This window comes from Rhipicephalus microplus, unplaced genomic scaffold (genome assembly GCF_043290135.1).
Source record: "Rhipicephalus microplus isolate Deutch F79 unplaced genomic scaffold, USDA_Rmic scaffold_16, whole genome shotgun sequence".
In the NCBI taxonomy this organism is placed as follows: Eukaryota; Metazoa; Arthropoda; class Arachnida; order Ixodida; family Ixodidae; genus Rhipicephalus; species Rhipicephalus microplus.
The window spans coordinates 6,426,015-6,439,620 of record NW_027464589.1 but is presented as its reverse complement, the minus strand read 5'-3'; the positions used below and the strand labels follow the sequence as shown (position 1 = coordinate 6,439,620).

Genomic DNA, 13,606 nt, shown 5'->3' with positions numbered 1-13,606 from the left:
AGCATCCTTGATTACGGTTGTACTGTATACGGATCAGCAAGACCGTCGTACCCCCGAAAACTAGACCCCATTTGTAACCATGCTCCACGACTAGCCACGGGAGCATACAGAGCATCCCCAGTAGAAAGCCTACAAGTAGAAACTAACGAACCATGTCTAGACGCCAGACGGTGTTTACTTTTAGCAACATACGCACTAAATATTCACTCATTACCCTCACATCCATGTTTGAACATTGTTACACAATGCAGGGAAAGACTCCTGTATACTAATAAGCCTTCCGCTGTAAAACCGCTCTGCCTCAGATTAAAAGAGGTTTGTCAAAAATTTAATATTCCAGGAAACTATCTGTATGTCTGGAAAAAACCACAAGCTATTCCGCCATGGAAAAGTCTTCACGCCATCTGCGACTTCAGGCTTACAAAGCTCAAAAAGAGTGAAACGCCGAGAGAACACGTCATACAGCAGTTCTACTCTATACAGGAAACTTACCAAGGCTTCACAGAATTTTACACTGACGGATTGAAAACACAGGAACATGTCGGCTGTAGAGTTATTGGAGTGGAGTGGGAAGAGAGCATACACTTACCGAATTACGCTTCAATTTTTACTGCTGAACTCTTCACGATATACACAGCTGTAAAAAAAATCAATAGAAGACAACTGCCACAACACAGTTATATATAGTGATTCTCTGATTGCACTTCAATCACTCCATCCAAAAAAATGGCTCCCCATTGTAGCAGATATATTGAGACTCGTCGCAGAGGCAAATGAAACCGGGAAAGCTATAAAATTCTGCTGGATCCCAAGTCATTTCGGTATTAAAGGAAATGAAAGGGAAGATAACAGTGCAAACATGGCAACAAAATTGCCCATAAAAAACCTAGAAATACCTTCTATCGACTGTGTAGCAGCATTTAGGCGATCACTCAACAAACAATGGCAACTAAAGTGGGATAAAAATTCAACAAACAAACTCCGTATTATTCAACCAGCGATTGGAGAAGGGAAGTCATTCAGACACCAGGAGCGTTTTATAGAACTAATTCTGTGCAGACTACGAATCGGGCATACACACCTGACCTGCATAAGTAGCAACAACCGACTTGTCAGAGGTGTGAAGAAATTTTGACAGTAAACCATCTTTTGATCTCTTGTACAAAACTAGAGCAGGAACGGAAACTTTTTTTTCAACCCCTATACCATCGACAAACACCATTTTATTACACTTTTTTTATTGGCGAAGATCTTGCAATAGAACTTGAAGATCTCATGAGATTCCTAAAAGCTATAAATGTACTGAAACTACTCTGACCCTTGTTACTGAAAAAATAGGGCCTGTTTTTAATATTTCTCTTGTACACAAAAAATACCTTGTCTTTGGCGCAATATAGCCATAGTAGCTTTTGCGCCACAAAACCCGACACAACACAAACACTCTCTCGAAAGGTAAAGTAGACACACATTCAAGTTCACAGCGGACGCAGCTCCTTGCTCAACTGATGCGACAGAAGACTCGTCAACTTCTTTGCTGCTCGAATAGTGTTTCGAGAGCTGTATTGACGTTTGAATTTTGCACACAGTTCATGCTCCATTCTGCCTAAATACTTTCTCAACTCTGCATCAAGTACTTTTGTACTCACTTCCTCCTCACGATGCCGAACGCTGCTCTCTTGTGCCACTTTCACTACAACTGTTTGAAAGCAAGATTACCTCAGTAATAAATGTGCTAGGGCTCTCAGGGGCTCTGAAGCACAAATGATTTTTTATGGGATTGTCTAGTGTCTTGCCCTCAATATTTTCCTGCTCTTTCAGCGGCTCATCTAGGCTTTTCCTAGTTTCTTGTTGGCAAAACTGAAATACTAATGCTCGAGCAGCCAACTTATGCTCGGGTGAGGGCTGCCGTGTTGGCGCGTCTTTGAGCAGTGTGGACGTATCCTTAAGATCGCCTTGTTTTTCTTCGAAGCCAAGCTTTTCATGCGCAAAGTATACTTGCGATGGCACGGATTGAGGGAAATAGGAAACTGCCTAGCTATTTTTAGTGCGAGCGCTGCTGTCCTCAACGCAACGTGCTCTTAAATCGGTCTATTTATTGTCAAGAAGCTCATTACAATTGCACCCATCGTTGGCCGAGGCTGGTTGCAGGGTTGAACTGGTAAAATAAACTTGGATATAGGTGAGCGGAGTATTACGGAAGAGAAGCTAGGCCTCAGAGTAGAGGAACTGAAGCAGTGGACGCGAGAGGAGGAAGCTCGGGAGAGAGAGGATCACGTCGCTGAGCAGGTGGCCTAACGCGAGCAGGCGAGGTGCATGCACTTCGCGAGCAAGCGGAGTGTGATGCGCGTGCACGTCGGGAGCAGGAAGAACGCGCTGCGCATGCACAACATGACACGGTGCTGGGCGTTCGGCAGAGTGAGGTTACCAGACCGAGCCTGAGAATCGACATTTGGCACGCAATCCACGCGCTGTTGCGACGAGCTCAATGCGGCTGCTGATGTCCCCTGTCTGCCACACCCCTCTTCATCAAGGCTCCAAGTTCGTTGGTAGCCTCAGCAAGCCACCAGTGGCCTCTTCAAGCCAGTCTGCAGCACTCGTGTTGGCGCTACGTCATTGCGTCGCCCAAAGTGCTCGAATCCCCAATGGTTGAGCCTGTGTCGGCTTAGAGACGCTTTCGGTTAAGGCGCGGTGCTTGTGAGGAACTCTCGTTAGCTCCTTTATTTGTATTTGCTTAGTTTGTTGTCTAGTTTGTGTGCTCGTTAATTTTTTCATATTTTTATGAAGTATAGTTTTAAACCTCAAAACAGCCTCCCCATTTTCTTGCGGACGTTGTCGTCACTGGCGCATCGAAGTCCTATCCTCATCCTCACACCCTTTCTTTAGTGCTTCTCTATGCAAGCCTTCAACTGATTCCACGGGGCTTTTGGGGTAACCAGCATTGCTTAACTGTGAAAGCTTCAGATCCACAGGGCTCTCACCCCTGAAGCGCTTTGAAAGTCTTGCTCTCCAATGATCTTTACTCGTTACGCTATGCCTGCTTGCCACAGACTAATGGCCTCTCGGAGCACTTGAATAGAGCCATTGCTGGCATGTTGGCAATATACATTGACCTAGAACTCAAGGATTGAGTTCGCATTGTACCATATGCGACTTTTGCTGACAACACGGCCGTGCATTTAAGCTGGTCTGTGGAAGGAGTCCAATAACCAGGCTTTGTGCCATACTGCCAACAGTCGCCAATAAAGAAAATGTGCAAGTTTCTATGTACTTTCAATGCACCGAAGAAGCAAGACAACTTGCTCATCTGTGCACAAAATACCATCAGACAGACAGCATTACAACCTGAACAGCAACCAAGTCTGTGTTTGGACTAGTATACATTTATTTCTTCACACTTTTGCAGCACAGGACGATCCTTTTTCAAGGGAGGACATTTCCAGATGTCCTCATTTATTTATTCTGGTCTGATTTGGTTTCACTCACAAAGCCTAGCTTTGCTCAGCACAGGGCACGCTGCAATAGCTTCGCAGTAATTTCAAATTGTTTTAAAATTACTTGCAAGACTCAACCAATCAAGTTGTCTTTCTACGTGATCGAACATTAGGTTCGACCATCTAGAAAGACAGCTCATTCTGCCAGCAATCAGATTATAAACGATCGTCGTCAATGTACAGCAAGCATTGCTGTAACTTGGAAACTTGGACTTTTAATTTCCTGAGCACTAGTTTGTCCAATAAAATGCTTAACAGCCTGACAGTTGCCTTCTTCACTATTGCAACTACGTGACAATATGTTGCACATATGGGTACCTCCGATACCATTTATTTTGCCTTGGTGCACCATTACATGGTTATCACATGAATTAGCTTATCATCATAAAAGTTATACATTATGGTCATCCACAAAGTCCTTTTTTTTTCTTGTGCAGTAGTTACAAGAACAACTCGAAACTGCAACTGGAAGCCATGAGCACATTGTAGTATGCAACCAGATAATCACATATGCTACAGGCAATGTTTTGTGTATAAATAATAACCAATTTTTGAAGCTAATAAAGCTTTGTTCTGCTTCTCAGCTACAGTGAAATCTTGGTATAATGAACTTCATGGGGCTGTGGCAATTTCTTCGTTATTTTAAAAGGTTGTTATAGTGCAAGCTCAGAAATTAACCATAAATATGTATTTTCTTCTGACCAAAACGACTTATTTTTACAACGGTAGATCCTTGAACTCATTTTTCACGAGAAAAAGCAAATGCACAAGTGAACACCAAAAAATGCACGTTTGAAGAAGTCTGATTTCTTTTTTTTTTTATTGACGCGTGCAGCACAATTTCTGCAGCGCGAAGGCATCCAGCTCATGCACATTCCTGTGATGGGGTTCGGTTCTTTGGTCACAACAGCCAGCTTTCAGCCTTCCAGTTGCCGAAAAATATGCACTTTCTCTCTTAGCGAAAACTGCTTAAGCTGCTCGAACGCTGACTTGCCTTGCGGAGGCAATGAGTAATCATTGAAAGGAGATGAACACGACTGACAAACAGGGCCTCCTAGAGCACACGTAGAAGTGACAAAGAGAGAAAAACTCGAAGCCCCCCGGCTGTCATCGCCTCTTCCGAAGAAAAAAAAAAAGTATTAAAAAAATTATAACATATTCACGGAGTGAATGATGATGAGTGGGGCGAAGCCTTCATCCGCCCGTACGTTTGCTCGTCCTTCCATCTCTCCTTCCATGTTCTAGTCTGTCTGTCCGTTCGTCCGTGCATCCATCTAGTGAACACTCCAGGTACCGCCATCTCGCATCCCCTGTGGCAAATAACCGCTTCGCGCGTCCGTCCATCTGTCCGTCCATCTGCTAGTCTGTCTGTCTGTCCATCCATGCATCCGTCCGTGCGTCCATCTAGTGAACACTCCAAGTGCCGCCGTCTCCCATCTCGCATCCTCTGTGCCTACGTACGACAACGAACTTCACCTCTAAAACAAAATTCATAGCGTTTCGTTTTTTGCTCCCTTGCTGTCTCAGGTTTTCCGCACCCATGCTTTCTGCTCCGCAACTCCCACTCTGCCTCGCTCACTTTGCCCTTCCGTGTTGCTCTCGCCTCTGTGCTTGTAAACCTGCAGCTTCGACATTTCAACAAAAAGAAAAAGAAAGTCGCCCTTTCATTTTTTTTTTTCTCTGCACTGTCGCATGTCTTCCGAGAAGCAAGGCATCCGTTCGCTTTGTCGTCTTCTTGCATACCGCTCTGGTGCTCGCGACAGATTTCAGAACATGAGTTTGTAGTACTGAAGCATTATTAACATAACTTGGAACTAAATTGACGCTCGTTATTCTGAAAAGTTTAGTATTCTAAAGTACGTAGTAGTGAAATACTTTTACATTTGAAGCTATTAGCCGTCGGTGCGGGATTTTTAAAAGTTTGTTAATCTGAAAAGTTTGTTAATGTAGGGTTAGTTCTATGGAGATTTCACTGTATAGTTCAACATTTTTACACAAGGCGGCAAGGAAGACATGAACCATTCTCATCCTCCTTCTCTTTCTGTAGTACAGTCGAGCCCGCTTATAAAAAACCTCAGCCTGAGGCAGCATCCGTTCGCTGTATCCCGAAGTTTGTAGTAAATGAAACACAGTTTTTTAAAAAGTTGCGAGGGAAGGCACAGACCTTTTTGCTCAAAAAAAGTCTGTAATGCACGTTTCGAAGAGCAGAAGCGATAAGGGCGGTCTCTAGTTTATTTCAAACAGCAGCATGCTTGTTCGCCAAGACCCGTGGCATAAGCTGCATGAGGGACTGGCTCCAAAGTTTGATCGTTCTCGCAATTCGATTCCTCTAAATCGCTCTTGCCACATACTCTATTCACAATGTCCTAATCCAAGCGCGGTTCCGCGGTGTCGGCATCATCACCGGCCGCAATGAAACTATCGCAATAGATGTTTCACCCGCTGTGCCATGTCGAAGTTGACGGCACGCTGCCACAAATTGCCGCCGAAATAATCCTGTTCGAAAGCTTCCAGCTGGTCATCGGGCCCAACGTCGACGAAGTCGGCCTTGAGAGAACAGCTTCCCGTGCATGTAGCCGTCACCGCCGCCCACGAAATATTCATCATCTCCACAACCGAATACCGGGACGCCCGAAGCGGCAAGTTCGCTGCCAGGTGGTCAACAGCCATGAGCAAGCGCTCAGCAACGCGGCAATTAACACGCGGATTACGCTCAAGCCAAGCGGTCACACTTTCAACGATTTGTTGAGCAGCAGGAAAAAGATTGCAAGTCCTCTCGTCTGCCATCCTGATCACACACGCACACCAAGAGCGAGCAAGACACGCACAAGCGACACACAAGCCAGAACACGCGGAACAGCTCTGGGCCCGTTTCTAGTCAGAAAACGAAACTCACTTGAGCCAGCGTGGCTGGCGTCACGAAGCGGAGGAGATGGGTGAAGAGGTTGTGATCAAGAGAGGAAAGCAGATTTGCGAGAGAAGGGCAACGAGTTGCGATAAAGAGAGAGGAGGACACGGCGGGAGGGTGACCTTGAAAACCTAAACACGCGGGAACGAGGTAGCTCAGGTAGCTTGCTTGAAAGGTCCGCGAAACGCACAACTCGGAAGTGCAGCAGTTCGGGCTAGTTGGTATGGCATGAGCGCTCGTGTCCTTCTTGTCTCTTTGTCGCCGTTCTGTTTTAGTGCAACTCGCGCGTAGAAACACTTGAAAGAGTGCCTCGGCACGCAGAAGACAAAGCACGGCCGCCTGGATTGGCGCGCACGGCGGTGTTCAAAGAATTGGCGGTCGTGGTCAAAAAATCGTTTTGTTGTGCCGGCGGGTTTGCGTGGCCTCACTTACTTCGATATTTCGCGATTCCTTCTGCACAAATTAACAGCTGTTTTCACGCTTCCACTCGCGTGCGGAAGGCATGCTGTATCGAGTGCGAAGTGAGCGAGAACACGTCCTACACGAAAAGAATCGCGAATTATCAGAGTTGGTGGGGTAGTGTATGCGCGTGTACTAGACGCAGACGATCAAATACAGTCTGTGGTCGACAATGTTGGCAAATCGTATGGTCACTCCAGGCTGGCTACCCCAACGACAGTACCAGGGATCAAAAACAGAGGAGATGGCCGACCGATCTTCGGAAGGTCAGTGGCAGTGTGAAAACACAGGCCACGGCTAGCAATGTGGGGTGCTCAGAGAAGCAGGGGGGGGGGCAAAGGACGGTGGGGTGCTTAACAAAAAGCGGTCGTAGAGAGCGGCAACTAGAGCGGTGCTGAGGCAGGGTTGGCGTTTAACAATAAGAATCTATGGGCCCCTGGCTGATGCCTGATCGGTGGTTGAACGTGGTTTCCCGGGAAGTCAGCAGAGCTCCCACTTCATTCGCTGTAACCGATCAGTGTCGCTCGCAGACGTTTGTTGTAAGTGCCATTTTGTGCCATTGAACCAATGTATATTTTCATGGTCATGCGGATATTGCTCGTTTTAAGCGGAAGTTCATTTTAAGTGGCATGTTATATGTGGGCTCGATTGTATTAAGATGTGCTTTGCCAAACTTACTTTTTAACCTTTATAAAGCTACTCACACTGCAATGAATATTTGTTTGCTGCAGGCTGCAGAAGTTCAAGATGACCATTGCCAACACAGTAATCACACAAGAGAACAGCAACCTGAGCACCATGGGCACCGACCAGCTGCTTGACCTGTTCACACTGGACAGCTCCAAGGGGGGCAGAGACCCCGCACAGCAGCATGCTGGTCCATCACGCGCTGGCATCAAGGGGGTGCTGGAAAGCCTCCCTGAACTGTGGGACTCCTCCAAGTACGACTCCGAGTATGACCTCGAAAACTTCCTCAGCACATTGAGGCCAAAGTGATGGGACGCACTTGTTGCAAAAACTGCTGTGTATTGAGACACATGTGTGTACAGTGGTGGCTCAGCAATTTATTGTGTGTACTATCAGTGTCAAATGAATGGCAAACAGCTTCAGAAACTGCATAGTGTGCACCATCTGCATAGTCATCGCCTTTGACCGGTGCACAGCACTTTCTTTCTGTAAGCACTGTGGATAGCCATGGTGATGACTGGATGGCATGCACTATACCATTGCTAATGCTTGTCACTGTTTGGCTTCCATCTGACACCAATAGTATGGTCACTGTATGACAAGTCTGCAGAACAGCAAGTGACAACACACAGTGTGCATCACTATAATGGCTGTGTGGTAACGAGGACAAAAGAAAGTACTGTATTTACACGTGTAACGAACCCACGCCCCACTTTCGTCCTCGTAAAATGAAGAAAACTTTTTAATGTATTTGTTCATTTTATTTCGGTACAATTGCCAGTGCCGTTGATGATTGAAACAACGCTAAAGCAAGCCATGATATCACAAAATAACAACGCAATAAAAGTCAAAACATAGTTTAGCAACCATGCTAAACAGTTGCGAGCAGCGCGAGCGCGGACAACGTCAATCAAAATTTGAAAGTCACGCCTTTTGCGGCTAAGCGCCATCTGTTGAAGACAGGAGAAACCTTTTTGCTGATAGCGCCATGCAAGTACAGTGGCACAAAAATCAACTAAAAACTGTTTGTGGCCTTCGAAATGGCAGGCTACGAGGCCCTGAATTCTCGGAGGTCGTGCAAAGCGCAACCGCAACCACCGCGCTGACGACGCGTCATCCACCCACATTGTTTAGCGCAATGTTTGCGCGGGCAATTTGACCCTGTGTTTTTGTTGCCGAGTTTGTCGTTTCACACTTTATTGGGAGACCTGCTGCGCAGGATGGGTTCGGCCGGTAAGTTAGCGACATGGCTGATTACAAGCGACATGCACTGGAGCATGGGAACTGAGCGGCTAGATGACACTTCTGCATCGGTCCGTGCACTTTCATTATGGGAGGAAACAACATGTGCTTCATGCTACAAAAAAGATTTGTCGCACATTTCACGGGCCAAAACTCGCAAAGCCGTCTCGCAAAATTTTCGCTGTTGTACCTCCCGTCACTATTTTCTCCCACATAATGAATCCTCCCCCCAAATTGGCGTCAACGTTTTTGAAAAAAAAGGTGAGTTCATTACATCAGTAAATATGGTAGTCTTTTTGTGTAAACAGAGTTTCACTTTGACGGTCCAGCATTACTTTGGTTCGACCAGTACGCTAGCTACACGGCTGATTACAAACGGTGTGCGTTAGAGCATGAGAACCCAGCGGCTGGATGACACTTCGGCGTCGATCCGTGCGCTTTTATTAGAGGAGGAAACAACAAGAGCTTTGGGAGCTGGACTGTCGTTTCTTAGTTGTGAAGTAGTTACGCAGGGCTAGGTGATGTACCAAAGCAGGTAACTGTAAATGGTAATTGGATAGCATGTGTTGTGAGAGAATGAAGAGATTTGAACGCCTTTTCATTTCTGTCTGGTGCTGACACTTTTTAACACAAACACTTTACTAACCATTTTGGTGCTTTGGATGATAATTGTCAGGCACTAAACAAGTGAACATGGGAAGTCCATGCAAGAGGGCTCAGCATCTTCACTTTAGGGCTGATCATGAAATTGCCACATTGCATCTTGGAAACGCTGGCTTCCTTCTTCAAGATTGTAGTCTGTAGATCTGTGGAGACATTTATACTGTGTGTGCATGCACTTTTTGTTGCGATAGTACCTACGTGGTCATAATCCACATCTATTGTGCTACAGTCCAACTCACCTATAGCAACACCTAAGTGCCACATAAGTTTTATTTATAACTGATAATTGCTATATACGGGTTGCACAAAAACAAAGAAAAATAGGCGGATGGTAGGCTGTCATGAGGAAGCTATAATATCAGATGAGGTATACCAACAGACATCACTGACAAAAATGACAAATTTCCCGATTTTTGGGCATGCTTGAAAATCCTGATGAGAATGCCTGAGGGTTCAGACGCCAGAACTTTTTACTTAGACTGCACGTCCGAAGGTGCATCAACTGAAGCCGTGCGTCCTAGTGAATTTCCAAGGTCAGCCTTGCCGCCATGCCAGACCGCTATGCGATGAGGTGTGCCACGAATCCTAAAGGGCCCTGTGAGATCCTTGAGTTGTGGGTGGGAGAGCTTAAATCTCTCGTCTTCTTTTTTTTTTTCGTGAATTTCACTTTGCACAACCTTTGAGCACCAAATAGCCAGATGCTAGGTTATCAAAAACATACAAAAGTTGATGATGCAGCAGCTAAGTGTTAAAGCCGTTCCAAGTAAGTCCAACTGTGTCTTGATTGATGCTTGTCAGATTATGTGTGGGCACCAGTTGCCTTTGTGACATCATACAACACTAGAAGAGTTCTTTCGCTCAGCAATAATTTATCAAAGTTACAATAGTTTCTTGCCCATGGCAATGCTTCTGAATGCTGCATTTCATGGCAGAACATTATTGATACTGCTTTTTGTGACCCCAAGAAAGCGTAAACTTGGAAACCTAAAATTAGGTATGCATGGTTGGTTAATAACTAATATGTCTGAATCACGATTTGTAAGGGCCATCTTATGGACACAAGGTGAGGTCTGAACCACAAGATTATATATCATAAGGTGTTTGCTGAAAGCTGAATAACTGAGGTTCTCATAAATGATGTTATATAACACTGCTAGCGGTTGTAGTCTCATATGAAACTAAATGTTTTTTTTTAATTATACTGCAGTTGAAGCTTATTATTTGAGTATAGGGGGATTGTTCTAACTGTGGGAGTTCTAAATAGCAGAGAGTGCTGACTAAATAGACATGGTTTCACATTCCATAAGCAGAGCCCAAAGAAGTCACCTCTAGACTTATCGCGAACTAGGTACGACTACACTTCCGTGGCAGGTGATTTCTTAAATTGAGTTCGTGGAGCTCTGACAAAATTAATTTATCAGAAACCAGCAGCGACGTGCATTTGTTTGAGCAGTCAGCCTTAATGTTGAAAGATTTGACATTATTTATGTGCCAAAATGCATTAATTTGCATTGCAGAGATAATGCAATAAAAATTGAAAATGAGCAGTAATTTGCATTTGGTTACATTTCTTTTGTCGTAACTTCCTGAACATCATTTCCAGCTTGCCCGTGTGCAGCTTCGTAATTATCTTCTGCTGGGAAATGCTGCTGTTTCGTTGTTTTGCATCTCTAGTGGATTGGTGTGAATTCGCAACACATTCTGGGCTTTCTTCTGCAAAGATCGGTGAAGGCCAGTAGGCTCGCAGTTGGAATGAACTATTGTGGATGCCTATGCATTTGAATTGGCAGTAGTTTACCCCCTAGAAATACATGGGGCTGTGCCAGGACCAGAGTGTCAGTTTGAATTAACAGGTTTTGTTCAATTTAGAAAGCTTCTAGTAAACAAGTGTAAATGCAAGGAGACAATTAACAGTTCAAAGCTTAATGTTTTGTTTTTCATTGTAAATCTTCATTGTCTAGCAAAGTCAGCTCGTAATAAAACCTGTTCTTTAAGTGTTTTCCCATGCTTGCTATGAGCCTTGGTATGTATAGTTTAGGTTATCTATTTATATCAACAGTTTTTTTTACTTTGTTTAGGCATGTGTCAGTCTTAATGTCTCCAGTATAGCTTCTTCTAATAAGCACAGCATTTAAGTGCTTATTGCAAGCTGTGAATATATGACAATAAGAGGTTTTACCAGCAGAAGTCATTTCATCAAAAATTATTCTAATGGAAGATATTCTCCAAAGTTGCATACATTTTCCTCTGGCTCTTGTTTGTTCTTGCCCCAGCATGTCTGTTACCATTTGTCTGCTGCCGTCATTGCCAAATCATTGGCAGGGAGTTAAACCAGCTGTGTATACTCATCTTCATGTGGTGTATTGTGGTCAAGTTTTTTTCATGTGCAACACTAAATACCCATACTGTGTTCTTACATGCAAAGTGAACTTGTGCCACATCTGTATGTGACATATTGTCTGTGAGTGCATTTTTTTAATCAAATTGGTCACACTTTTGAAACGAATTGCTCGATCTAGTTTATACTACTTGGTAATGTATGTGTGTAAGGCTTCATTGTCATCTCAGCTTTCAGATGTCCAGTTTTGGTGCTTGTTGTTCAGGAACATGTGGGACATAACTTAGCCACTGTATGCATGGTGAGCTAGCTCATATCTAGTGCATGATCTTGCATTTTCAGGGATTTGCTTCTGATGAAGTTAGTTTCATTATTTCTGTCCCTTTGTCGTGTAAACAAAGTGCCATTTTCTGCAAGTAAGTGTGTGTTCATTTGAAATGTGCTTACAGCATTAGACCTTGTGTAATTTGTCAATAAATACATTTAAGGGCCAGTAAACAATGGTGCCGTCAAAATCTGTGATGAAGAGGTAACTGCTCTCTTGTACTATGTGAACATGCTGCTGCAAGGATTTCGAAAATGTTGTTATAAGCAGGATGTAAACTTGCTTCGGCTGGTTCCTATTTCTCAGTCTGTCTTTCGACCCTTCTCGACAGCTGAGGGTAGCTCGCTGTCGGGACTACAAGCACTTTGGCAATGTAACACGACATCAATGAACATGTCAGCAATACGAGGCCAACAACCGACCAAATCTTCATATCCCTATTTCACTCATGTAAGAGCAATGCCTCCTGTAGAAAGGTGTGGGCAACATCACTCTTTTTCGTGTGGGGAAAGGACAGTAAAACCAGAGGAAGCAGCGGAACGAACGAAGTGGCTGTGCCATGTCCCGTCTTAGCTGCGGCGCTGTAGTCCAGAAATTTTCCGTGGGATATATTAAAAGTATGGACATAACTTTATACAGCTTTTCAAAGAAGAAAATAGTTTTCGTAGAATGGGCAGGAATACCGTAAGTAGCAAAAAGAATGTTAATAGCAAGGGCCTGAGAAATATGTCCCCATTAATGCTACATGTACGTGGAAAAAGCATCGCAAGGTTTTTGTCTCTTGCACAAACAGCGACGTGATGATAAAGCAGAAGGATCCTTATGTGCTCATTTTTTCGGACCTGACGGGGGGGGTCACAGGCATCAGCTTTTCTCTGTAATGTGATTATCTGCGGTAGCTTGAGAGGACTGTGCACATGTATATCAAAGTCATGAGACTCCCCTCACCATGCACATATGCTTGTGAAGAGAGTAAATAAAAGTAAAGTAACAGCAGGAAAATACAGTAAACGACAGTATACAGTGGTCGTTTGGAGCATTGGCCTCTCGTCGCTCCATTCAATAGACTTGTCTTCTAAAACGCATCGTTGCGAGTACCCGCCTGATTGGAGAAGACATGGTTAATCTCTGTTAAGCATAGATGGCGTAGCTTTCGTCGAGGTGAAGTGTGTTTCACAAGTCGAGAATGGCTTTGCTTACAACATGGAATGAGAATAACTGCATACCCATGGGAATGATTTTTACATTCAGCTCTGTATGTGAAGCAGCCCTGATCCAGTGATAGCTTTTAGTCAAAGTTTTTTTTAGTCTACTGCGTGCATTCATGCATGCTTGGGATACACAGTAATTTTTGTTGTAATTTATGCTGCACGTTGGCAACACGATTTCACACGCGTTTTCAGGCAAACATTCTCGCAAACATGATTGACGTTGCAGTTAATGGTGTGGGCCGAGGCATCAGCACGTCCCCGTCAATGCAAACTGATCGACGC

The 13,606-nt window shown here is 44.5% G+C and overlaps 1 protein-coding gene across 7 annotated transcripts in view; it reads left to right on the top strand.

Annotated features, from left to right (window-relative positions):
* Hel89B (histone acetyltransferase 1) overlaps nt 1-12,411 on the top strand; it is a 913,881-nt gene extending 901,470 nt beyond the window's left edge. For all 7 annotated transcript variants that reach the window (XM_037419311.2, XM_075883340.1, XM_075883342.1 and 4 more), the window contains one exon: nt 7,590-12,411. In XM_037419311.2, coding sequence (XP_037275208.2) covers nt 7,590-7,854 — 265 coding nt within the window. In that variant the 3' untranslated portion in view covers nt 7,855-12,411. The remainder of the gene's footprint in view (nt 1-7,589) is intronic.
* The last annotated feature ends 1,195 nt before the right edge of the window (nt 12,412-13,606 follow it).